A 26,338-nucleotide genomic window follows, 5' to 3' on the forward strand; every position below is an offset into this window, starting at 1 on the left:
CTGGACAAATGATTTAATGATTACGTTGGATGGGCCGAAGGAATCTTCCCTGTTCGTTGGCACATCCACACTGTTGATCTCTTCGTGCTGTTTTCCCATTCCACGGGGCACAATAATGGCATGTATCATTTGAGTACACAGTTAAAAGCAACACAAACGCCAGCGCGCGCGCGCCCAAGCATACTTACACACAGACAGGAAAGGCAAACAATCTCGTAAAAAAAAGGCCAGGAAAATTTTCATAGCCGCTTCATGGCATTATTTTGGAGAGACACTGCTGGACTACACCAAATAATCGATGCACTAAATACATTACAATAGAAGAGCCTAAATCGACTTCATTCCGCCGTCTGCCGGTCTTGACGCTCTGCGGCCGGGATAAATGTTTTTTCATTCGACCGAAATCTGCGCAACAAGAGACATGTATGACTCGCCTGACCAATATTATTTTTATGATGCAATTCGTATGGAAATTTTTCCCCATTTTGCGCTTGGCATGTTGTGGTGTAATATGTATGCAAATCCAATTCCGACGCGACGACCAAAAAATCAGCATGCTTCATAAACTGTCAAAAGTTTTGCTACTTTGACTTTATATTTTACAAAAGTTTTGATAAAAATTGTTTTTGTTTTCGTAAAATAAATTAAGGGGCAGTTTTAATTTATTTGCTGCAGTAATATATTTCCTCCTTATCTTACAAAGTATCTTGTTGTAAATATGTTGCAGTTGCATTAAACAATTAAACAAAAATTCTGCAGAGAGTGAATCATAAATTAATGTAACGGGTTAACGGTTATGTACTCCATGCCGATTGCAGACAGATGCATTAAAGCTTAATCTAGCCGTGGGATATTACGTAACAGATTATCTCTAACCCGTATTTGGTATAATCCGATAGGCTGGTGTGTATATGCGCAATGACCGTGCAAGTGTATAATGTATCGCCAAAGTGTTTTGCATACTTGATTGGCGTCGTTAAGGTCGGACTAATACAATTTTATCATGAAATCAACCAGTTGGAAGGTTTAGATAGTTATGAGTTATAAACCTTTAAAAAACCGTGATAAAAGAACAAAATTTTTTCTCGGGGCATTAATTCTGATATTTGCGGCTTCCTTTTATATTAAAGCAAGTATGTACACTGGTTTCTACGGACTGTAAAGATTCCTCTGTGCACGGCCATGATAATCATGGGCATCTTAGTATCTTACTGAGGCTGTAAAGATAGTGAAATACGCAGCTCCGGCCAAACGACCCTTTCGTAATTCCCAAGGCACGAATAAATGATGGCCAAATTGTTATGCAAAACAAGCAAATAATACATACACCCTTCGCTCAGCTGTAATTATTAGCGCGTGCACACCATATTTTTCTCAGCATCCACTCTACCAGTACCATCCTTTATAAAATATATATTCTTCACTCAGAGCGTACACAAACTTAATTTATGATAATATGCATCGATGCATATTAGCATACATAAGGTTTGTGCGAGATATCTTGCATAACTCGATGACCTTAACCACAAGTTTACAACTGTCACTGTCGGCTATTTACCGGCGAATCACTGTACATACCGGTCACAGGTGAAATGTAAATTTCAAAATTTTTATGTACGAAAAATATATATAGTAGTTTTTTTGAGATAACAAAAAAAGGTGCACCTTCGGGCTTTCTTTTTCTGTTTCTACGGATCTGATAGGTGAACACCACAGCTATAACAAAATTTTGAAAATCAGCTTGGTTTCAATGTGTAATCATACAGTTCTGCCATCAAATCAAGCATAAATCTGTTATTCTTGAAGAGTAACATTGTTGATGTGAACGGCACTTGATGGGTGTCCCAAAGCAACCGTCAATTACTGGTCTGACCTAATTTATTTCCGGGATAAATAATCAAAAATATCATGCGCCGTCGTCTGCATTTATATGTCCCCCTGGTTGCAGATAAGGCACAGTGACGCCCCTCGACCTCTATCAACTACACCCGGCTCACACGGCCACGCATACTGACTTGGATTACGATAAACTGCTGCAAAAGTTTGGTGTCCCGGAAAATATTTCCCTATCAACACCCCGTGTGGCCCCGGATGCCGATGTCACACCGCGTGTCGACGGAAATACTGCTCCTGGCGAGAGCGATTATAATACCGAGGAAACCATCATTGTTAATCAGCCGGCAGCGGATGCGCAACTGGATATAAGTAAGTAACTGAAGCCGGTTTGAATTGATTATATTTATTACAACTGGTTTATTTTTTACGTAATTTGTATAAATATCACGCAGCGCGATTATCAGCTAACTAAAATTAAACTGTAATTATTTTTATTTCAGTTTTAGACTGGCTTAAATAATTTTTGTTTAGCCTAAAAATCTATGACAATTTAGTGGAACTGGATTAGGCTCATATTGCTCGTATTCTGTCATGCCGTATCTTTTTTCTTATTGTTGAGATTTTTTCTTATTGTTAATTATTTTCACAAACAGCAAGAACGCATGATGGTGACTGCTAAAGGTCGAATTAAAAGAAACATTGTATAATCTGTCGATGGCATTTTTTTCTGGGCTAACGCACCCATCCTTAATCTTAACTCCAGAATCATGCGATCGGATACAATGTGACCACGGTCGGACATGTCACATATCTGCTGAAAGCGGAAATGCCGAATGTGTCTGTCGGGAGCACTGTCCGAAGCGGCATAATCCCGTAAGAGTCTTTTTAGCTTAGTTATTATTCATGCCGATTCCTCTAGTGGAATGATTAAAGCGTATCTCTTCACTGTGTGCATATGTGTACTAAAGCGGGGATGGAATGTTTTTATTATCAAAGTCAAGAGATTAGTCGGCATATGTAGGTCTGTGGATCGGATGGGATACTGTACTGGAATCATTGCGAGCTGCACCGTACCGGCTGTCGGGAGAATCGGATCATCCATGCCCGGAATTCTCATAAGGATTTCTGTGCAAATAAAAAAAGTATCACTTTACTTGCAATTGTAACTATACAAATCGTAATACAACCGTTTAAATACCGCTACGCACACTACTTTTAGCGTACAAAATCATATACAGTACATTAACTGCTTAACAAAGACATAACAGGCCACAGGATATAGAGTTAAGTCTACCTGACACCGTATTATATTGTTACCATTATTATTCTAGACATTCAAAAATTAAAAGTAACAAAAATTTCCATGAATACAAAATGGTAAATACAAATTCTTGTTTATAATAGCTCTGCCGGTAGAGGTAAACACGACATTTCCGCCGTCATCAACCGACCGATCCCCACCAATTTGCCAGAAAACCGATTATGCAACGTTCAAGGAGAAATTATTGATAAACTTCTACGAACGTTTGGTGCCGTTAGTGCGCTGGGAAGGATCGGCCAGTAAGCCGGCGCTTTTGCTTTATAAGCGATTATGACCTTAGGAAATGAAGGAGATTGTTAGCTTAAAAGCGCGACTATCTGTACATACTCGTATATCTGACTTGTGAGTGTGGCATTTTTGCTAACAGTGGACAAACGCACAGTGCTGCGGGATATGCTGGACAGTTTGGACCAGAATGGCGATGAAGTGTTGAATCAGCATGAATTGCAATCAGCCGGAAGTGAACTCAATCAGATATCGGAAAAGTGTCATTTGGATGATATTCTCCGCAATGAGGATGTGGATGCTGACCGCGCGGTCAGCCTTAATGAACTGTTCATTGCGTATGGTAAGAAGGACACCACAGCTTACAAATGAGAAATTTATTTACTTTGCTTCCTAAGTAATGCAGTAGTTATATGCTCCATATATAGTTATGCGTCACAATTTCATACTTTCGGCCATGCATGATAGCGATAACCTTTTAAAGACTTATCTGCTTTGCAGATTTCGCTGTTTGCGTACGTCGTTCAAAATCTTTTAAGCACGTTACGTAATACAGTAGCGTAATGCCTGTTACACATGCGATCCATTCTTCATTCCATCCCGCTTCGACCGTCACGCACTAATTTAACCGAGAGCCGGGTTTACTAAAATATATATAATTTTGAACTTGTATAATATTATGCGTTTTTAGTTCTACGCACTACATACAATATGACCGTACGAATCGCACTATAAGATGAATTCTGAAAATTTTAATAACTGTGTAAGTTCAAATCTTTGTTTCTACTGTATATGTGTATAGTGAAAGGTCAATGTTTGGAGAATTCCCACTTGCGATCTGGGACGTTCGCTGTGTTGCAGATTTATACGCAATGCATGACTAATGTACCACGCAGCAGGCAGTGCATATGACATTATTGAAAGTTTGACCACTTTTAGAACTGCAGGGCAATTCTTTCCTATAAAATCGACTGCTTCTGTCAGCCTAGCGATGATTTACGGGCTGAAGTACTAGTACTCCCCGGTTTAGATTGTATTTAGTTTGACACCAAAAATTCTAAATCGATTTGCACTTCCGAATATTGTCCTTAATCTTAATGCACGCAAGAAATTTGACCCGTTATAACACAGCCGATTACTTTTTCTCCCGGCTGACTTATATTATATGTATTGTAAGGTTTGCCCAATATAAACAGGACCTCATTTCTCCAGTTCGTGCAAACACCGTTGTCAGGCAGGGCAATGTTTTCTCGTTGTGTAATCTATCAAAAAGTGATAGATTATTTGCAACTGAAACACGAAACCATTACGCAATAAAAATAACTGACATTTGCTACTATGAAGGTAAAGCTAACGTACTTTTGCTTACGGAGAATTAAGTGCAGAGTAGTCGCACATGTACAACCCAGATTCAATACTGTAATGTTGAATTACGTGTACTGATACTGTTAAGTTATTGTAAACCAATAAATATCTTATGCCCAATAGAGAAATATAATAACAGCGCTGTTATTATATTTTATTTGTTATTATATTTATTTTCAAGCTAGCTTGAAAATAAATTTATCTACAGTTGGATATTTATGTGCATGATAAACGTGAACAGCCAATTAAACATAATGCAAGGAAATTAAAACTGTTTCCCTTTTTAGTGAGTTGTGTGTCATTTTCGTTCAAGCGGCCAAATACCTTTTCTACTTTTTGAAAATGTGGCACGATCGTAATTAACTACGAAAATCTATTAAAACTAGGATTGCCGGTGGATGAGCCGATGCCGGTGCACCAGACATGGACCGTGATTGCCGGAAACAGTATCGAAATTCCATGCGGTATCCATATACGGCGTCAGACCAGCAGTAGTGAAACAACCCCGGTCACTTGGGAGAGACATCATATCGTTTTAAATGATCTGGAGAATGAGACTGGCATTCGGATCGGGAGTTTTGGCTCACTGTACATTGTCCATACGCAACTGATCCATGCCGGCAACTACTCGTGCTCCACTCCAGCACGTCCGGCCACCGTACAGACCCACAGCCTAAGGGTGCTCCTTGCGCCCGAAGTGGAAGTCCAACCACGCCAGCAGTTTTACCGCCTCAAGGAGAAAGCCACCATCAAGTGTCATGCGGTCGGTATTCCACGGCCAACTGTCAGATGGTTCAAAAACGAACTGGCCATCGACAGCAGCCGCACGGGAAAAATATCCGGTACGTGTTGCTTAATAATTAGGGCTGGAAACTCCCAAGGAAATTAAGAAATATGTGTTGAGCAGTTGTAGTTATAACATCGACAAAAATACCAAAGCCGATAGATGCCGATTAATATTATTGTGATAAGTACCGCACATGTAGATGTATAGACACCATGATACTTGTCACGATGTATATTTATACATGCTTTACATATCTGTTTTGAAAAGCTTAATGTTTGTTTAATTTAGAAAATGGAAGCCTTCTCATATTGCCAAAAGTCGAGTATAAAGATACCGGTGTATATTCTTGCCGAGCGGAAAACGAAGCCGGTGTATCGAGCGATATATCATCAGTATTTATTGTGGATCGCACCAAAGAGAATATCCATTACCGGAAACTGGTGTTAACCTTTTATGCCAAAGGAATAGCCATTCATGAGCCAACACACTGCCATGTGCGCTATCATATTTACGGGAATGACATGATTCCCGGCACTTCCGACTATTTGTGTGGTCAAGATGGACATCCGTGTGAATGGGGTGACGCGGTCAACGTAATGGACAGGTAAGCGGCCCGAAAAGAGTCATTTGTTAGTTTAACATTTCTTAAAATAACCAATATCTTATAAAGTTTTGCAATAACAATAATGCCAAACTTTCTGAAATATAGTTGATTTTAAAAATAGCAGCAAGTTATATTGTGGTATGTATCGCAGAAAATTTAAAAATAGTTTGCTTTAAATGATTGTTTATACTGTAAATTCACACATTGTCTGATTCGAATCCAATCACAGATACGTCTATGCTTCCCAACCGTTGCTCAATCGCATTGTCGCGATCTCAATGGACCAAATGTTGGTTGTCCAAGTAAGTCAACTTCCGGTCTGCGATGGGAGCAGTTTTATATAGACCGGCGCGCGCCTTTAATGCATATACGATTACATCTGCCTTATCAGCAATCCCACAGCGTAAATGGCCATCTAACATTCGTATTTATAATACATATTCTAATCAAACTAGGTCATCAACACGGACAATATTCCCGTCAGATTAGCATATGTTCCACATTTGGATCAGTTATGGGTGCTGTGCTGGACGCGTGTCGGGGATACGAACGGCAAAACAATCCAGGTCATTCGTGATGCATCCAATAAACTCCTTCACACCGCCATCCATCCCGAACCCCTTAACGGCAAATTCCCTACCGTCGAGGATTTTTTTATCCCGCCTGTCCAGGAAACAGCCAATAAATTCACTCATGCATACGCTGTGAGCAGTAACGTACATCAACTGTATAAAATCGACATGAAATCCTTACGTTTTATTAAAACCCTGGATTTAACGCCGTACCGATGCCATCCCAAGACCATTACTTATTCATCATTCGGTAAATAAAACTACTATGAGAAATAATAATCAGATATACTTAACGTTAAGAAAAAATTGCAGATTTTGAGACTTATTTAATATACTCTGGAACCACTGATATCGTGTACGCACAGAAAAGCTTGACCTTTGATAACCCGCCATGGCAAAATGTTCTAGCTCCTGTATAATGTTTTGACTTAAATAATCGGGCGTTTTACATAACAAGCTACGATAAAAGTAAGTAAATCTGGGAAGATCGGATAATTAATCCGGCGGGAATTTAGGTGGCCTTGTTTTTTTGGATTGTGTTGATATGGTTCATGGAACGCCGCGCGGGCAAATCACTATGGATTATTTGACGGATGCTGTGCTGTTCCATGAAGAATCAATCAATGGTATGGAATAATCAGTTTATGGCTGTAAATTTATTAAGTCTAAAAAAGCGGGAAGAATCAAGTGAACAGGGCCGATTTCGATGACACACTTTCCATGTTTCCATCGCTGTGCGCCGCGACGGCTTGCTTATACATATTTATTGAGTTAAAGTTATTAACCATGTCGAATATGATTTATTAGCACTGTGACGAAGCGATTAAGTGGTCCAAACAGTCACTTCTGATTTCCGATGGCTTTCTACTCCTGAAAACACATATTCGGAGCGCTGCATATAAAAAAAACTCGATTTAGTTGTTGTGCATGTATGCGAGGCACTCAATCGCATGTAATATTATATGTATGCGCATGTATACGATTGACCTTTTACAAATTTTTCGTCGACAGTATTATTGTTAAAAGTAAGCGTTAATGCGATGATAAAATTCTGTGTCACGAGCGCTGCTTACAATTTGCGAACAAACGACACCAAAAATGTACAGAACGTACGTAGAAAATAAAATTTTAATAAATAATAAATCTCGTTATAAAAAAGAATGGTCCATGTACACGCAAGCGATACATACATTACAGTGGGCGCGAGTCACTCCTGCATCTGACGATGAATCAGTGTTTTAATTTGCAGGCATGACATTCATCTCTCCCGATAGCCGATACTGGGTCAATCTGGGAACCGATGTGATTCGCGTGCAGGAAATAACGGAAGACGGACTAGTTTATTTATACGATGTGGTGACACCTCTTCATCTTGCTGATGTCACTTTCCATCCATCTCACATTAACCATTCCTATGACCTTTACGCAGCTGCCTTAACGAAAGACAAACTCCTAACGCTGGAGCTCGGCACCGCCAAGTACGGATGATTATTTAAGATTACGCACCTACAATCAAACTGTATTTGCCTATATATACTCGTAATTTTAGCTTTAAAAGGGCTACCTAGCTTTGCGAGTATTTGTCGTAGAACAATTATGCACATGTTGGAATTCAGAAAATATCACAATACTCAAAGAGTTTTTAAGCGCATGCTTTTCTGAAATTTATTCTTTCGATTTCGCCATTTTGTATGTGGTTACTGATTGCAATAATCACACACCAAAGTTTAACAAATTCCAAAAACACAAATATGGATAACATTAAAGTTTAATGCAATTTTAGCTAAAACTAGATTTACCGCATAACCGACAAACATAACCTTTCAGTTAATTTATTGTGAACATTATGTAACAAATTAACCGTGTTGCTCGTAGTTGCATATTACTGGATTGTACTGCACTACTTGTGTGTTTGCGTAGGTTATCTACTGTGTCCGGAGTCGGTATGGGAAGCGGACGAAAATTCAACCACTGGGGCAATCCGGATATGCGATCCATCACCTCCAGTGGTATCTTTGGGCCTTATGTCGCAATTACTTCCAAAGACGCGCTGTTCATCGTCAACAGTGATACGAAGAGCGTCAACTGCCAGACAAGTTCCCTGGATAATGCGCAGAAATTGATCTGGGTGGAGTATCCTTCTTCCGTAATCTACAGGTGATTAGAATTACACGTACAGTACTGGACAAATCCATTTCCCTTACTCTGACGGTGGTGTGTCAACAGTGCATTTCCAATTTTGTTTCTCTTTTTCTGTTAAGCTATTTTTATGTACAACTGCCACGATTGCCGGCACATGCGCTGATCGGGCACTGGATTGTTTCCGAGATTAAAAACCAACAGTCAATTTGTTTCTAATTAAAATGTCAAAAGTTTGACGACGTATTGAACAAGATTAACGCTATCGTTTCGACACGATTGCATAATCGGAATCAGCAATGGGAAAATGACAATTAAGAGATCCATTACTATGCATCCAGCAGCGTTCCGCGTTGCCGATCTTTTTTTGCTTCCATTTGCTACAAAATACACAACACAAGAAGTTACTCACTGAACCTTTGAACAAACGAAAATTAAATTTATCGTGCATGCTAATTTCTTATTCCCATCTGCGATCCAACCTACTCATGTTTGATCTTCGTTTTCATATAAACTGCTCCATTCTAATGGTAAGTTACAACATTCACGCATCTTCTGTGTTCTGCGGTATGGATTAATTCATATTCTACATTAAGCGGATGCGGCCAGCTTCGTCCTTCATATTTCATAACTAATGAACGCTCGATATTTCTTAAGTGCTTCCTATAAGGATCATTGGCGGTAATCATTTCGATGGACAGGGACACAAAAAACAGACACAAAAAGCAGACAATCATAAAATGCATAGTTTGTTGTACCTCTTCCAGTGCCTTTCGCTTGTTGACGACGCCCTTCCTTTCCAGTTGTTTCTCGATAATCTTGGCGTTTGCGGCGTAGGAATCGGCCATATCACGCTGTAAAAATTTAAGAACAACATTCGAAAAACATCGCAAAAATCTTTTCTTATACAATAACGGCACTTCTTTAAGCCTGTCATGTATGCTCTTCTCGTTCAAAGATGATATTTAAAAACGATGTTCTGGCTTTTCCTAATGCAGCTGTTATTACTAACAGCTCCTTAAAATCAGAATGTCCAACTAATTACAAGGAAAATGACAAATATAATCTGTTATATTCAACTAACAACTTCGTAATTGTGCAGTTAATTCTTCCATGCGTGTGCAACGAAAAATACTGCTCATGTAAGCAGCAAAACACACAGTTTGAGTAAGGAAAGAGACGTGAAGTCTAAACTCACACATCAAAACCATCATATCAAAAACGTATAGCCTAGTATAAAAATAAAACATCCAACTAACCAATACCGAAAATTTTAACGTAAATAAAATTAACTTTTAAATAAATTCGTACACTGCATGGGACTATCACAACAACTCCGAGAGCTAATTCTTCGGATAAACCAACCAATTGTCGTAATAGAAAATACCCCGTGAAAACAAAGAACCAACAAAATGCACAACTTACAGCTTCGAGTTCGTCTTCATCCTCCTCCACTGTGGACACCGTAACCGAACTGGTTCGACCCATATGCGTCGTCGTTTTGCGAATAAACGCCTATAAACAATGATCGAACACTGGAGTCCAACAAAATTCACGTATTCACATTTTACATTCATTATTAACTGCTCCGTTTTCGTTTTAGCATTACACTTTACAGTCATACTATGATAACTATCCTAATTCCTACACAAATCAACGCACCTTTTTAACGGGCTCCTCAGCGACTTTCGTCGACACATTGGAGGATCCGGATTTGCACAGGGCGCCGGGCAGAACGAATACCACGGGAGAACTGCGCTGTTTGTGCTCGTAAAACGCCCAGATACCACATGTGCTGCACTTCTTCCTGTACTGCTTCTCTATTCCGTCGGGCCTATATTCCGATAAATTCTCAGCTTTTTGGGATAATTTTGTAATATTATTACAATCATACCGTCGGAGATAGACCACTTCACCGTCGATACATGTCAGCTTGTAAGCATGCTTCGCGCCGTCGATTACGCGAGAGCCGTCCGTGGAGCGCAGCGGGAGTTTCTCGAAGGGACAGTCTACATCGCGTACACGCGAATTAGTAAGAGACAATGTCTACGGTGAATGGCGGAGTGAGGATTACGCACCGAGAATACAGAGCATTTGCCCGCAGATACAATAGTAAATGTTGAGAGGTTTGTCGCCTTCGTATTCCTCTTGGTCCTGGATATCAGCTGGTTGATTGGGACGATGGTGTTTGTTGGCCATGTCGGATTACTTCCTTCGCACTAGACAAACGTGGAAACCTGACAATCGAGTTAAAAGATACGGATTCCAATCATCAAATACTAAATAATCAAAGATTTTTATGAACTTCTCGACAAATAAACATATGTTCGCAAATAAAATGAAAAATTATGAAACGCTCTTCGGATTTGCAGACTCCTCGGTTGTTATGCGACATGAATGCGATTGCGAGCACAAATACAGAGAAGCGCAGTAGAGAGTCTAACGCCAATACAGAACACTCAGTACTATTAAGTATTAAGTATGCATTTATTTCCGGTCAGCTGAGCTTTAACATTTATAGTATGGTGTACCGATTGCGCAAAGGTTTTACAAACAAATGCTGAATGACAAATGCTTTTTAGTTTTCAATCAAATGTTACTGACAAATGTTTTTTTGCTACCAGACAAATGTTTTTTTTAAAACATTTTACAGACAAATGTTTCTGACAAATGTTTTTACTCTCAGACTAATGTTTTTTAAAAAATTTACAGACAAATGTTTCTGACAGATGTCAGAAACTTTCAGACAAATGCTTTTGACAAAATTAATACCTGATTTGCGATAAGCCGCCGATCGAGAGAGCAGGCGCACAAGCCGGGCGCAGGGGCCATAAAAAGTAATTAAAAAGTAATTAAGACGCTGCTGTCTAAGACGTGGCCTGCTCCAGCAGGCACGGGCCCGACTCACAAAAGTGACTATGCGGAGTCCGGTAGTGGTCATGCGCATACGCGATGTAAAACAATGGAGGAGACACAGGAGGAGGCAGAAATAAATTGGTCTGCCCTGTGTCTGCCCGTGGTCGGTCCATTGCGCGTGCAGTTTTTCGCAAGGCGAAAGAGGCAAGCATCCCTTTCAGACGCAGGACGCGGTGCCTCCAAGTCATGCTATCTATAGCATGGGCACTGGCCGCTTGCTTATCGCAAATTCCGAAATGTCAGAAGCCTACCACGCAAATCGGAGTGTGGACTGTGTGGTTGCGTTCAGCACGTTCGACTCACCAAAATGCTGAGTCATGCTGTAAAGCGTGTAACGATAACTTCGGCTGTCATTCAGCGGCTATTATTATGAGTGTATTGCCAGTTGCTGATGGTGAATTACAGTGCTATCATAGCAAGTACAAGTCAAATTTATTTATTTACGAATTTATTTTCTATAGTACTATGCGAATCGATCAGTTTTTTAACCGGGGTTCTTTCAGTTGGTAGTCGAGAAGCGTTTATTTGCGTAAAATCTCTCATGCACCTTTTTTTACTGCAGCGCTTGATATGGAAGGCATGTTAGATCGGAAGCAGGAACTGGAGTCAAGTCATCATCCCGATCGTGGAAGACCTTCCACACCGTGTTATGCAGACAGCTGCTGCGTTTGTTCAGGAAGAAGCAGCTATCTTATTACGATCGCAACGCAGCGTTGCCGCCGCTTAATCTCTACAAATGCATAATCAGTCAGGTAGGTTTCTATCGTGACATTTCCCAAAAGGCAGTATTGCTGATATGTTATGCGTATCTTTTAGGCATACGATAAAAAGAAGGACTTTGTCTCCACTCTTCCGTCTGCATTTGTGCGATGTATCCGAATTTTTATTTGCTGCGGATGACGAACAGAGAATGCGGGAATGGATCGAAAAGATTTGGTTCCTTTCAGCACTGTCGCCCAACATGCAGCTACTCAGTCTGAAGGAGGCACGCCAGGCCGGTTTGGAGGCCGGTGATGACAGTGCGGAGAGGGCCATTGCTTATTCCAGGATCCTGTCACGCAACACTCCGTCGCCACTCTTTAACGGCTCGGAACACGCCGTGCCCGTGCCAAAGTCGCGAGTTGTTTGAGGCTTTTAGCTCGCCGGAGAGTAATGGACATTCGTCTAACGGAGTGCCGGACGTTCCGGAGCTGGCTCTCGAAAGCAATTCTGGTAAGGATTCTTTATACTTTGAGCTGTTTTAAAATTTGGTTGTGTTGAAGGGGTTAATGAAATTTACGATCAGCGTACCATAATTTAACGTTTTGTTTGTAGAATCGACTGTGCCAAAGCCACGTGTCGGACGCAGTGAATCTTTTGGTGGTGATATGGACAATGGTGAGAATATTGCAGTCGTAAAAAATATCCAACAGCAGGATAAATTGTTTGACTTTTTTCGATTTTTATTTAATTGAATTTTCTAATTCTTTTGGAATGCTATGATGAACGTGAAGTAGATGTGGTGGATAGCCGGGAGCGTGCCAAGACCAGTTCCAGTATCCTGGGCCACGAAGGGCCGAGTAAATCCCAGCGCAGCGTACCGGTCGGATCCAGTCTGCACGCGCCGGAAATCCGCCAATGCGGAGAAACACGGGAGTCGCGTGAGTTTGGTGGGCCTGTTTAAACGACGCCATGATAGCGATAAAGCGTAAAGAACGACAGGATACGAACTGTGTGAAGATTGTTTTTCCATTGTTGGTGCACAATACAGCGGGGTTGTTTTGTTTTCTTGCCAAGGTTGGTCAGGCGAGCTGATTTTGGGAGTTGGTGTCTCAGGATGTTGTTTTTGTGGTTGATGGGCACAGGATGGTGAAATGTTCCTAAGTGGTCTTGTTTGCCAGTAGATATAGTTTTTTAGGTAATTCCTTGCCGTTTATCGCGATAATTCCATTTAACTGTAATTCCTTTTTTTTTACTTTTTCTGCTAATATTGGCTGGCTTCCCTTTGCCCTTTGATCGTTAAGATGATTTTTCGTTAAAGACAAGACTTTAATAAAGTGTGAATTCCAGCTTGCTGTTGTGTCGAAATAATTCTCATCACACCAACGAAACTACAGACTTCTCTGTCCTTACTTCTCTGCGGTAGCTGCGTAAAAGGTGCGGCTTCTGTTAATGAGTGTTTTAAATTTTATTCATAATAAAACGGTACGGTCGAAGACAAAAGAAGTGAAACACTACAGCAGTAATCCATTAATTAATATTGTATAAGACAGAAAAAAATTCTTAAGTCTGCGCAATGTAAATATCGGATAACTCCGCAGTCTCCGCTTGTCTTTCTCCGGATCTCTAAGACCTGCTGATTTATGTTGCGAATTCTAATCAACTGAACACATTTTAATTACGCTTTCCGCACATTTAATATCACTTGACTGATTGACAGATTAATACTTCTAAGTTCTGACTGCTAAAGCGGCAAATTTCTAACTTCTCAGGCAAACGGCTGACGCTTTTCGGTGCCGTGTCGAATCGAGAGCTTCTTAATTATAACAAATTAAAATAAGTGGAATTTTTCAAAATATTAGTAAGCGTTATTAAGATTTGCATGCCTTAAGGACGAAATTGAACTTTTTTCCTTAATGGTGTTCGATATGTAATTAGCGAATGTTTAACTGACGTCTGCATACGAAAACGATACAAATGCTCGCTGACTGCTGACATGCTTTACTTGCTCTTGTGGCGGTAATTGTAATGCTTGATTCCGGCAGCTTGGAACTTTTTTAAAGTGCCGTGAAATGCAGGCTGTCAAGTATGAATATAATTTGTTATATGCTGAAACAATTTTATGTGGTAAATTATAAACAGCGTGAGAATTTTGGTACGATTTTAATACGATGTACCAATCAAACCTAAGCCGAGCTTTTATTATGGATTGAAACAATTATAGCTACAACTGAAAATACAAATAAACTGTTTACAATTAATAAACCGAAAGAAACTATAAATATTATTTGTTCAATGTTGCGCCCAGTAAATTAACATCCGAGACAGTCGGTAGTGTGGGTGCATAGTGCAGTACTTCAAATATCTAAACTAATATCTGTGCTCGTATACTTACACGAACACTTTCGGGAACTACAATCCGCCAACACCGCCGAATACTGGTGTTAACTGGTAAGCGTCCTGTGCCACCATATCCGTAACCGCCGCCGTAACCTCCGTAAGGGTCACCGTAACCAGCAGGTGGTTGTGGCACACTGGGAATCGCTAGATTTCCCATTCCGCTCGCATTACTGAACGCATTCATTTCTCCAAACATTGCAGCGTACAAAGGTACTGCAAAAAATCATTACAATTACTACGAGTACGCAAAATCCAGCTAATGTAGCCGGCCGTAAAACGTTGATATTAGCACAAAACTTTTGTCGTAATTCAAAAAAATAAAGGTATCAATTCAAAAAAATAAAAAAAGTTCATTTCTGCGTTTAGAGATTGCAAAATACTTGTAGGTGCTTAAAAATTATTAAGGAACTGCAGTTATTTGTAGGCGTCATAGGAGCCACAGGAGTGGTTTTTTGTTAAATAATGCTTGTACTCCGTACATATGTAATGTAATGAATATAATTATTGTACCTGTAAGGAAATTCTAGCGTTGCTGTTAGCTATAATCGCTTACTGTTTTCAGATAATGAAGCACTTGATTTGAGTAGCTGATTACTTCAACGAAGACAACAAGCGTTTGTCCATACTTAGAATGGTCATGCCGAGGTAATCGAAGATGTTGACATCTCCGTTTTCCGGGATCCCGCCCACTCCCTGATACACTGGGCCGTTGTATCCGCGAATACCCGTGCTGTAGCCGCGACGGCCACCATATCCTCCTGATACGTAATTAGACTTTGAACCAGCATACGATCGACTTTGGCGAACGAGCCCGGCGGTTGCTAGATTGTGTGTGGCACCTGGAAAGCCAACAATTTACCGCTCTGATAATACAAATAAGTATCACCAATATATCTCTGGGATTGTCATAAAAAAATCGCAGAGCTTGTATTAATAGCAAAAGCCCGATTAATCGCACGTTTAAGCGGGAATGCGTTAGAGAATTTGTCACCATGCATAAAGGTCACAGTGCAGCCCACGCGCCTAGTACATACCTAATACTGACTAAACGCAAATAATCCGAGCAATCATTTTTTCAATGAAACGAATATGCGCGTTAAACGGTCCAGTGCCAATGAATTCGATCGCTTAACAAGGAATCTGTCAAATAAAAATTCACCCGGCCGTGATTTTTATACTGCAAGCTCGTCCGATAAATAAACGCTAATCCCATAATTAGAACGGCATTTTGTGGACTAATTAATGTGCTGTACATGGAGTGTACTAGCTGTGGGATGGTTGCTTTTGCACGAAATAAAAGGCACACAGAAAACCAGGTTCGTAATAAAATACTAAATTTCATTACTGTTTTATTACGATTTAGACCTTGTCCAGAATGTAAACACAGGTATACAAGTACAGTTCGCATAAATTTAGCCGGCATTAACCATCTCTCAAAGAAAAATGCAAACACACGTACAGCTCGCTCAAATTTAGCCGGTAACAGCCGCACAGCAAAACGGAATTTATAAGCACAAATTCATAAGCGCACGTCCCTTCCAATTAACGTTGAAAAACTGAAAAATTACATTTCTGCGCAGATATCAATGCCATTAAAAATTATCTACTGCGATGGGAATTTAAAAACTTAAGAAAGCGTAACCTGCTCATTTTATTGGTAAGTCTAGTTAGCTATCAATGCCCGTCCATTAGTCGTTAACACGATCCGCTCGACATCGGAATTACTTCCACCCCATAATTCTGCAAGAAAAAACTGCCATAAATAATCCGTCTTCTGTCGGCTGACACTATCGAAAAAAACACGGAAACTAGCAGTACAAAATTAAGGCATCAACTAATTACCTTGCTGTTTTATTTGAACTGGAAATACCCCTGCATCTTGTTGTCGACGGCGGCAATGCAGTCCTGCAACAGTTCTAGAAGTTTCTCTTTCGAATGCACTCCAATCGGCAGCTTCAAGATGTTCGAACATGTTCGCGATGTAGGCCGACGGTTTCCATCACGTTCAGCGAAAAAATCGATGGAAATTCTCGGTACAGCAGGTATGATGTTCGATCCGGTAATAAATCTAAGCAGTTGTTTCCGTTCGCGAGAGTCCAGATCATCAACGCAAATCTCATCCAGCCACGCAACCATCTGCACTTGTTCTTCGGTCGCATTTGCCTCATTCAGTTGTCTGAACTGCTCTAACAAATCGCGGCCTTCAATCACTGATCCGGCATAAAGGCCTTCTTCAAAAGGTTTCCAGTCGAGTCGCATTTGTAACAGTTCCTGTAAACCGAATGTGTGAGAAGCAAAAATTTATGAAAAGATAAATACATACTTTCCCCATTTTCCCAGCCGTTAATCCTTCATACACGAACTTCAGATTTGCAGAACGCTTGGTGCAGAGCTCATAGACAGCCATGTAACGGCAAAGCGTTTCCCGACCAAGTTTAACTAATGATGCCCACTGCAAATAAGTTAAATAATAATCGATGAAAAGGCCGGTCGGTATTTGGTGGTTTTTTTATTTACCGGGAACGCAGGGTTACTCTCTGCCCACATGCTAAAATTCGCCATTTCTTCTAAGGCAATCTCGCCAGGGCCATGCAGAATGTCCTGGATAATATCTCCTATGGTTGGTGCGAAGACAAAAATGTCATTCAACTGGATTGGTAGGTTCAACAGATAACGTAACGCGGAGGAATTAAACCAGTCCGGGAACGGGCATCCATGCAAGATGCCCTCGCGAAGCAGAAATCCAAATGCACGTAGTGCATTGTGTCCTTCCTCCGTAAAAATTGGGACAGCGGTAATTAGCACAAACCCCTCATCATCCTCTTCATCTTTTGAATATCCATCAAATAAAGCAATGCCCAAGTTCGGAATGAGGTATTTTCGAAATCCGGCAAGCAGCTGCGCGATGCATTCTTTGTACGGTCCATTACAATCAAAAGCACTACAAAAACACAGCACTATAAAAACACAGTAATAGACCTTAAGCTATGAACTATGATTGAAATCATACTTACTCGCTTTACGTATGCTATGCCATGCTGTGCTTTACAGCAGCTGAATACAACATGCAGTCGAAGTAAATACTGGTCAATATAACGTTTTCAACAATTTTTGCTTACTCGTCCATGCGTACGGTCATCCTTCCAATCTTCGCTAAAGCGTCCGCCCGAGCCAGATAAAAATCGATGTAATTCTGAACATTGTCGTTTTCACCTGGGATCCAATCAAAAAAAATTTCCTTATCCGGGCTGTCCGGTTTGTCCATAGGGAAGACGCCGGTAACGTTAAAGCAAAGTTCCTCTCTCAAATCTCGCAGTGTTAACCGGCTGCTGGTTGGCGCAGGCAACTCTACAGTACCCATATCCAATTTCTGAAATTTATACGAATGAATTGTTAAATTAAATACTGCAGAACCAACGCTGATTTACCCTAGGTACATTCCGCCCGGTATTTTCAGCTTCGTCCGCACTACCGCCTTCTGAAGCATCCACTGTTATAACGTCCAGAACCGTTCGCCTTCCACTTAAGCTTTCGTTTTGTTGCGCTCTACTCAACGCAGAAGAACCTCTAATGCCACTTGGAGCACGCCGTGGAGATGACGGAGGAGAAGGTGAATCATCGAAGCAGAACACTCGTGGAGATCTACCGGTCCCGCGGTTTATCCCGGATGTACTCTGTCCAGATGTGCCAGGATGTCCGGATGTACTCTGTCCAGATGTGCCAGCATGTCCGGATGTACTGGGCTTAGATGTGCTAGCATGTCCGGATGTACTGGGACCAGAGATCGTATCAAACTGCTCGTCTAAGTAAAAAAACTGATCTGACCAAGTACAATCATTTGAACGATGTTCTTAATTTCGAAATGTTAGGCATAATATTACCTTCAATGCCATACAGCGTCAGATCAGCCACAGAAACACCTTTGGACTGAAAAGCAAAGAAATCAAAGTGCGGCATGTCAGATTTCAGCTCAAAGAGTCTAATTTCTGCATTGTACTCGTACTTACATCTGCTAACTGCTGCACAACGTCCAGCGGAATTGTTATCATCCCTTCCCTGATGGCGATATACATGCGACGCCGCGACTCTTGTGGAAGCTTTTCGGTGTATCTGAAGATCGTAGTGTAATTCAACATTTCTGAAACATTTCCGTGCATTTAAAAACAGACACATTTCTGTGCATGCCTGTGGTATTGTGACCAAGTAGTGGAGGAGAGCGGCAAATCCCATGAGTGAACATTGTTTCCTTCTGGTTTCAACTTCGACTTGTTCTTATTCATAGTATTCGTAGGAATGCGGGTGAGCCGAATCCACGGCCGACCTTTCAGAAAATGATTAAACGCGGCCATGATTTTGGCATTGATGAAGTCTCCAGTGAGATTCAATTTTTCGAAATTGATATCTTTTACGAGCCCAGCCAAATGCATCAGTTCCATTTCGTTTGCACCGTCACTGCAAAATGTACTTATGTGGACATATAAAAGGCCGACAAGCCATCGAAACACTATGCACTGGTGAAGCACAAAAAAAATAATTTTAAGTGAAGGCCATTAATAACATTTAAAATTATTTTCAAACATCAGCATACGAACGAAAGCTGTCATCAGTTTACATATCGTTCATTCGTTAGAATAAGCTTTAAAAGGCTGAACTGCAGCAGAAGTTAATATCCAGTACTTCAGTTTAACAGTTTAAAGTATCGAAAAACCATACTTATGATAGATTTTTTACATTACGCATTTTAAAAAACACTTACGTTTGTCTCGCAGTCGGAATCCCATGATTGTCATTATATCGAAAACAGTACACCGTCCACTTATGCACCCACGCGACTTCTGGATCCGTTTCTTCAGCAGGCGGCGCCGCCGGCGTCGGTGGCGCCGGAGATCGCCAGCTTTCTCCTCGGAAGCGCTTCGCCCCTCCTTGACCGCGGCCGCTATTCCGACCACTGGGCGTTGAGGAAGCGAAACTGGATGTCCCAAAACCGCCAGATGCAGGAAACCCATATGTTTTCGGCCCACGGACAGGGAATCTTGGAATCCCAGATAATCCCGCACTGACTGGACTGCCGGATAGTCCATATTGCTGCATCATGGTCGGCTGCAACACGTTTCCACGCATCCCGAACCACGTATTCGTATTATCAAAAGAGCTGCGGACCATACTTCCCGTTGCCGACCCACCGAATCCTCCGTGCACTTGCTGTCCACCCTTTCTGACAGTACTGATAGCATACTGTCCAGTTCTACTGGCATTCGTCGATGTGGCATCGGTTACGCTGTTGGCATTCGCTCCTTCTGGGTTTCTGGATCGCTGGTCCACTTCGGCTCCGATAATCGCGATCCCGTTAGCCAAAACATGCATGCCTAAGTAATGACCACATCCTTGATTGCTGCATCGGCTTCGTCCTACCGAGCCACTCCAAGAAAAATCCATTTCCTGCGGTAACGGAATTTGACAGCCGCACCCCTGACATCTATAAACGAATTCTACGGGCTCCGCCATAATGAAAAACCAAATGCGCACTGCGCAAAACAAAAAAGTCAAATACTTCCACTAAAATGCGGTTATGAGGCCCACTCAACATTAAATTTTAGAAATAATCAGGGAATTACCACAAGCATCTAATTTTGCCGCGTAATCCAGAGGCGGCAATCACGGTTTTACACAAGCATTAGTCAGAAGGGGCCAATGATATGCTACTAGCTCGTAATTAGCCAATAGCGATCCTGGCAATACCGGCGGTATACTGATGGGAACCAAAAAACGCACCCCATCGGCGGTAATTTTCATGTCCATATGCCGCCATTATCTGTATTGTCAACCATTGTGTACTGTTATCAAAATGCACTTTACCGCCAACCGAACTGCGATCATACAAATTTAAAACACTTAACTGCTTTTTCTTCTTCGTAACCAAAAAAGTACCACAAAACAATATCCTCATCATTGCAAATGTTTGTAAATACAGTAGTGAAAAAAAACAGAATATTAAGGCAGAAAACCTAACCAACCATTATGGAGGCTTAAAACAGAAGCATTTCGAATCACGCCGAACAAGCAAATACAAATATTTTGGCACTGGATTTCGATTCATATAAAGTCGACAGATTTATTCCATGTGAAAGGTCGAATTTCGCAATCCAGAATAACATCACTGGCATGCCACGACTCAAATGGACTGCTAATACTTACTTGCCTGCCACACAGCATACAAATCACTTTCCCATGTACAGATACTAGAGGGTAGTTTTGCATTATACTTCTCAGTTCCATCCAACCATACGGATTGGAGACTATAAAATACAAAAAGTAACCCTTAAGTCATTAGTTTCTGACCACATAAATCATGATAATAAACCTAAAAAATGACTGAATAGCAGCCGAAGTTTAAAAAAAGCTGTTAGAATAAGTACAGTCAATGCTTACTCTGCTCCCAAACTGAAGGCCGTAATGCTTTTCACGGGCTGGTGACTCTGTCGACTCTTTTACTTCATTCGTTTTTCGTCAAGTCCTTTTCTTTCCCTCCTATACCTGCATCATGCAGATGCATATATTTCCAACTGAGATGTTTTTATGTCGTACACGAATAATAAAAGTGCACCGACGGTCTTACACGGTAATTCACGAGCAGTTACGGTATATTTATCATTATCTCAACAAAGGGAAAACCACGGGGACTGTTACGGGACATCACCACAAGTTCATCATTTTTTGTTTGCTGATTGCTGACACCGCTCCTACTTACACGGCAACGGAAAATAGCCTTACCTTTGGATCCAGCGTGAACATTTGGATGATCTCGTTTCAATTGTTTGACCAGCTGTAGAGACCGATCACGACTCATTTCCGTAAACATCAGACCATGTTCTTTTTGGCTCAACTGAGGCAACTCGATAGAAAGCTTGTTGAAGGATGTCACACTGGCAAGGCGCTTGGCGGCTGAATTCACTATCAGCTCCACCGGTGACATCACCGTCCTCCACCGCTAAAATGCGTTAAACTTTGGCATCTCAAACCTTCCGCTCCTCGACTTTTCGTTGAGCTTAATTGTGATTTTTTGCTAATTTATCCGCTTCCCGTTTGGCCAAAAGCAGCTGCCTGCATCGCATTTTCCGGGCAGCTTTTAAGCCATTCCCACCATCTGGAGATGCGGCGCGGTCTGTTTCATCACAGCTTTTGCGCAACTCGTCTTCCACACAAGATTCCCGCGAGGAAGCCGGCCGAGGAGAATCAACACCACGATTAGATGATAACAATTGTCGTTGCGCAACGTCTCGTTTGCCGTAGTCCGCAAAACATCCAGTGATCTATTCCTGCTCTCCGAACCCGAGGAGACATCTTCATGTACCGTTTCCGGATTTAGACCAGGAGTTACCAGATATTGCACTATACAACAAAATAAAAATAAGATATAGTATACGACACAAAACAGAGAGGCAAGCAAAACAATCCAAGTAGCTTCTGCTATACGAAACAATGCAAGTCCGACTTTGTAATGTAATAGTGAAACTAACCATATACCGTACGCCCAGCAAAAAAAAGGCAGTTAAATGGCAGTATCCTGCCGTAACATTTTACTGCACTGTGGCATTTGTTATGGATACTTCTATCTCCAAAAACGACTAACAGAACAGCCCACAAAGGATTCCGTTTTGTCACCAATCATTACATAGTTTTTAATTTGTTATTAACGACGATATAAGGGTTTTGTAACCTAACGATTCTAACCATATTTTACGTTGTAACTGTAAAGTTACTGTACTATTATCAACATTTTACGCTGTTTAAACGTTTTCCTCTTTTCACTTACTGTTCTGTGATGTCCGAATTCCAAGATTCTACTCGCTCTTTCCTTTCCCCAAAATATCAATCTTCTCCACTCATAAGCACAACTACCACGAAACATGGCTGGCAGGAAAAACGCTTCATTGCTTTTATGCGCATAAAACCATTTACCGCGTACCGGATATAAGAATAAATGGATGCCTGGTATCATCCGCGCACTCGCAACGTCAACTCACTTTGCAGACACACAAGAAACAGTCTTTCTTCAATCAAAATGATGCTCTATCAATTCCTTAGCTGCACGAAAAATGTTGACTCCATAAACTCCATCATCCACTGTAACATCGATGCTAGTCCGTATCAAATGAGCTTCATCAGGAAAGCTACTAATCACATCCATGACCGGCACTGAATCTCTGGAATGGGATACTTGGTTCCGTATATATTCCGGAAAATTTTGAGGTTCATCTACATCAGCATCTGGCAATTGGTTATCTTCACTTAATACTTGGTGTAGCGCGAATCCTTTCAGTCCTTCTTGCTGACAACCGAGAAGGAAAAGCTGCCTTGGCGACTTCCCGCCTTCCGTTCTAAGCTTATGGTTATTGAAGAACGAAATGAAATGCTCAAGCTTTTCTTGGATCTTTCCCAGATAAACCAAATGTAAAATCATCATATCGCGGGGGCTCGTGAAATCCAAAATTCCCAAGTTTTCCATGTGTATAAAAACTGATCGGAACAGCTTAATCACAACGCGGCCTAAATCCCTCCACAGCCGTTCTATCCGCTGATTGTGAACCGACGGTCCCATAATGATGCTTGCGCGATTTTCTCCCATGTAATGTTCCATCCAACGTGCTACTCCAAAATTTTCCCCTAAATTTAACGATGAACAAACGTGTTAACCGCAAATTAGGCAACTGTCTCGCAGAATACTTAAAAAAACAAAATATTGGTGACGCATCTACGGTTACGAGTAACACGTGTACAGGATGACCACTGCATAATCTTCCGATTTTCAGCGCCGCCAAAAAAAGATAATAATATCCGTTGCTCCTGAAAAACTGTACTCGAAAAACTGTACTCGACGCTGTTAACAGAAATGCACATTTATTTTGAAATTCTTAAATATATTACAGCAAAAGAAATGTAACGTAGTATTGTAGAGAAATAGGTATCTGTAGCACTTCCCACTCACCACCACAATCGCTTCTCACTCTCGACGGTACACCCCACGCTTCAGCGCCAGCCAAGAATGCTTGCAGCACCGTGCTAGCGCGATTGTTAGTGGCAACGACAAGCGAAATAACCGATCGCGAATATCCGTCGATAATACCATGAATCACGAATCCCCATCGCACTAACTTATGATTCCCATCAATATGCCACAAAGCATTCGGTCCAGAATTTGAGTACACGCGTCGCGGAACAAAATGGAAAAATCGGTTGGCTACTCCGTATGGATCAAGTCGTTTCAAAGAAGCCAAAATTCGTCTGCGTTGCACCATCAGTCCGCCCGCTTTCAGCTGGCCATGAACGTAACGACAACCGACATTCGGGAATGAATTCAAAATATCCGCAATCACCAAATCCAAATTATCATCCGTAATGTCTACAAACTTCGACGCAAGCAAATTCAGTTATAACTAATTAAGCACTGAATACAGCTATGACTTACAGCCACTAAGCCTTTAAATAAATCAATGAAATTCTAGTCAGTAGTCTCAGTACCAGTGTCTAAAAACTAAAACCATTTACTGCATTTAACTGCCGTTCAGTATAACATAGCAAAACCAGCAAATAATACTGGTAACAAAACAGAGCGGCATAGAAATATTTTTACCGCAAACGAGCTGTGTGAGTTCATTATTATGAGAAACTAATAATAGAAATCTATAACGGTTTCAGCTGTGGATGATAAAAAATAGGCTTACCTTTTGATTGAGGTTAGCTGCTGCCAATCTGTAAGTAAGTGTCCTACGCGATACTCCATAAAACCCAGCAATATCGTTAACAGTGAATCCTTCTAATCGTAGATGAGCCAAAGCATCCTCCGGAATCAATATTTTCCCGTACGAATTAGTGTCCAAATTGATCGCAAAAATAGACCTCGTTCCATCCTCATCTTCTTGAAGTAACCCCCGTAAATCGTCAGCACAGTGTACCAACACATCGAATAACTCTTGAGCTTGCACAGTCTGTTCCTCCGGATAATTTTCGCAAATGTTTCGCGTGTATCTGTTAAAATGGACAGTTATAAAAAAACAATCTCGCCAACAGTTTCTTTTCCAATCGCTTCCTACCCAAGTAAATAATCTATCTGCGTTAGCGCACCGTCAACGCCATCCTGATCGTGATCCCCATTCGGAGCTGTCAGGAATCGCGCAGCACGCCTTACAACTGAGTACGCAAATTCATAGAACTGATCCATTAAAATGCCGTTAGCTGTACATTAAGAGAGACGATAGAAGAAAACAAAAGGAAAAAAAAGGAAAACTTTGAAAGAAGCTAAGGAGCCAGCGTTTCAACGGTAAAAAACCAAAACAATCCAGTACCGTCAAAAGCAAGATTCCAGCACCAACAAGGACTTCCAGCGAAATACGGAGATCCAGTAATTTCCCTGTAATTGGACGGGTGGAATTGGAATTTGGAAAATTGCGAAAAATGTCAGCGTCCGTAGTTTGCGCCTCCGGTGCACGAGACGGCACTTACAATCACATCAAGACATTTGTCAGAAACATTTGTCTGAAAGTTTCTGGCATTTGTCAGTAACATATGTTTGAATGTTTCTTACATTTGTCAGTAACATTTGGCTGTGAAATTTTTTTTAAAAACATTTGTCTGAAAGTAAAAAACATTTGTCCGAAACATTTGTCTGTTAAAAATTTTTTAAAAACATTTGTCTGGTAGCAAAAAACATCTGTCAGTAACATTTGATTGAAAACTAAAAAGCATTTGTCATTTAGCATTTGTTTGTAAAACCTTTGCGCAATCGGTACACCATATATAGCACACACATTTTTATCCTGGAAACAATGCCATTTAAAATACTGTCTAAACCCAGTCGGCTATTTTACTTACGCTTTAGTTTTTTGACATCAGCATGGCTGTGTTACAGAAGAAACACGGAAAATCCGAACACCAAAACCTGCGTCGGTGCTACTATGAGCGTGGACCTGGTGAAGGTTCACGCGTAGGAACAGAATTGACGTGATTCTGCCTACCAAAAAGCCTGGCAGTGCTATAAAAGCGCCTACGCTACAGAAAGCGAGAAATGGCGTGACTGCTAGGAATTTATGACAAGACTAAATTCGATAGAATTTCCTCATCGACAACTCCGCATTGCTGACTGCAGCAAGCACGTGGAAAAATGCACGTAGCCGCCACACAGTGCGGGTGCGTGCAGAACAACGATGCTTCCGCCACGCGTAAGGCGGGCGTGCAGCAAACACAACAGACTGCCAAAGCGAGGGTGTACGCATGTACGCCTGCGCTCACATGCCTCTGGGAGGCTGAGCTCCGTCGAAGCAGAATCCACGTCCAATTCCTTGGGATCCTTGACGGCTCGTCTGTGCGATTAATAAAACATCGAGATTTAATCTCTTTTAACATCACAAATTCCAATTACATGTGTGAATAAAGAGATCTCGGAACAAAAGTAAAAACAGTAAAAAATATCAACAGAA

At 41.1% G+C, this 26,338-nt stretch overlaps 4 protein-coding genes and 1 long non-coding RNA gene across 13 annotated transcripts; 2 read left to right on the plus strand and 3 right to left on the minus strand.

Annotated features, from left to right (window-relative positions):
- The first annotated feature begins 1,835 nt into the window (after nt 1–1,835).
- LOC129582874 (follistatin-related protein 5-like) lies at nt 1,836–9,170 on the plus strand. The gene is made up of 13 exons (XM_055474497.1): nt 1,836–1,866; nt 1,954–2,205; nt 2,600–2,709; nt 2,858–2,978; nt 3,241–3,396; nt 3,525–3,725; nt 5,134–5,589; nt 5,823–6,138; nt 6,368–6,440; nt 6,594–6,960; nt 7,226–7,336; nt 7,960–8,188; nt 8,631–9,170. The coding sequence occupies exons 1-13, from the start codon at nt 1,836–1,838 to the stop codon at nt 8,869–8,871; spliced, it is 2,664 nt and encodes an 887-aa protein (XP_055330472.1). The 3' UTR covers nt 8,872–9,170.
- On the minus strand, nt 8,924–11,274 carry LOC129582857 (STING ER exit protein-like). 2 transcript variants are annotated; one of them, XR_008689689.1, is made up of 7 exons: nt 10,928–11,274; nt 10,744–10,858; nt 10,512–10,683; nt 10,275–10,364; nt 9,608–9,703; nt 9,336–9,512; nt 8,924–9,229 (listed from the first exon to the last, which is right to left on the minus strand). XR_008689689.1 is itself a non-coding variant. In XM_055474483.1 (6 exons), exons 1-6 carry the CDS (start codon nt 11,046–11,048, stop codon nt 9,179–9,181), a joined length of 645 nt encoding a protein of 214 aa, XP_055330458.1. In that variant the 5' UTR covers nt 11,049–11,271; the 3' UTR covers nt 8,928–9,178. The 2 variants fall into 2 exon arrangements, 1 of the variants encoding a protein (XP_055330458.1); XM_055474483.1 differs by lacking the exon at nt 9,336–9,512 and having other exon boundaries at nt 8,928–9,229; nt 10,928–11,271.
- Nucleotides 11,275–12,166: 892 nt separating this feature from the next.
- LOC129582858 (uncharacterized) lies at nt 12,167–13,808 on the plus strand. Its single transcript, XM_055474484.1, has 4 exons — nt 12,167–12,517; nt 12,582–12,977; nt 13,080–13,142; nt 13,262–13,808. The coding sequence occupies exons 2-4, from the start codon at nt 12,779–12,781 to the stop codon at nt 13,426–13,428; spliced, it is 429 nt and encodes a 142-aa protein (XP_055330459.1). The 5' UTR covers nt 12,167–12,517; nt 12,582–12,778; the 3' UTR covers nt 13,429–13,808.
- Nucleotides 13,809–14,776: 968 nt separating this feature from the next.
- LOC129582860 (uncharacterized) lies at nt 14,777–16,023 on the minus strand. Its single transcript, XR_008689691.1, has 3 exons — nt 15,899–16,023; nt 15,491–15,703; nt 14,777–15,077 (listed from the first exon to the last, which is right to left on the minus strand). It is a non-coding gene; the product is annotated as an uncharacterized LOC129582860 (long non-coding RNA).
- Nucleotides 16,024–16,216: 193 nt separating this feature from the next.
- LOC129582856 (uncharacterized) lies at nt 16,217–25,942 on the minus strand. Of its 8 annotated transcripts, none has more exons than XM_055474480.1 (19): nt 25,734–25,942; nt 25,208–25,272; nt 24,956–25,052; nt 24,587–24,890; nt 23,851–24,271; nt 22,678–23,528; nt 21,636–22,253; nt 21,294–21,398; nt 21,060–21,160; nt 19,621–20,303; nt 19,050–19,316; nt 18,872–18,974; nt 18,746–18,791; nt 18,293–18,666; nt 17,984–18,234; nt 17,382–17,805; nt 17,188–17,316; nt 16,707–17,135; nt 16,217–16,604 (listed from the first exon to the last, which is right to left on the minus strand). In XM_055474480.1, the coding sequence occupies exons 9-18, from the start codon at nt 21,138–21,140 to the stop codon at nt 16,716–16,718; spliced, it is 2,778 nt and encodes a 925-aa protein (XP_055330455.1). In that variant the 5' UTR covers nt 21,141–21,160; nt 21,294–21,398; nt 21,636–22,253; nt 22,678–23,528; nt 23,851–24,271; nt 24,587–24,890; nt 24,956–25,052; nt 25,208–25,272; nt 25,734–25,942; the 3' UTR covers nt 16,217–16,604; nt 16,707–16,715. The 8 variants fall into 8 exon arrangements, with proteins under 8 accessions (XP_055330455.1, XP_055330452.1, XP_055330450.1 ...); XM_055474477.1 differs by having other exon boundaries at nt 24,956–25,097; XM_055474475.1 differs by having other exon boundaries at nt 24,956–25,097; nt 25,208–25,359.
- Nucleotides 25,943–26,338: the final 396 nt, after the last annotated feature.

This window comes from Paramacrobiotus metropolitanus, unplaced genomic scaffold, assembly GCF_019649055.1.
Source record: "Paramacrobiotus metropolitanus isolate TYO unplaced genomic scaffold, Prichtersi_v1.0 Parri_scaffold0000008, whole genome shotgun sequence".
Taxonomy (NCBI): domain Eukaryota; kingdom Metazoa; phylum Tardigrada; class Eutardigrada; order Parachela; family Macrobiotidae; genus Paramacrobiotus; species Paramacrobiotus metropolitanus.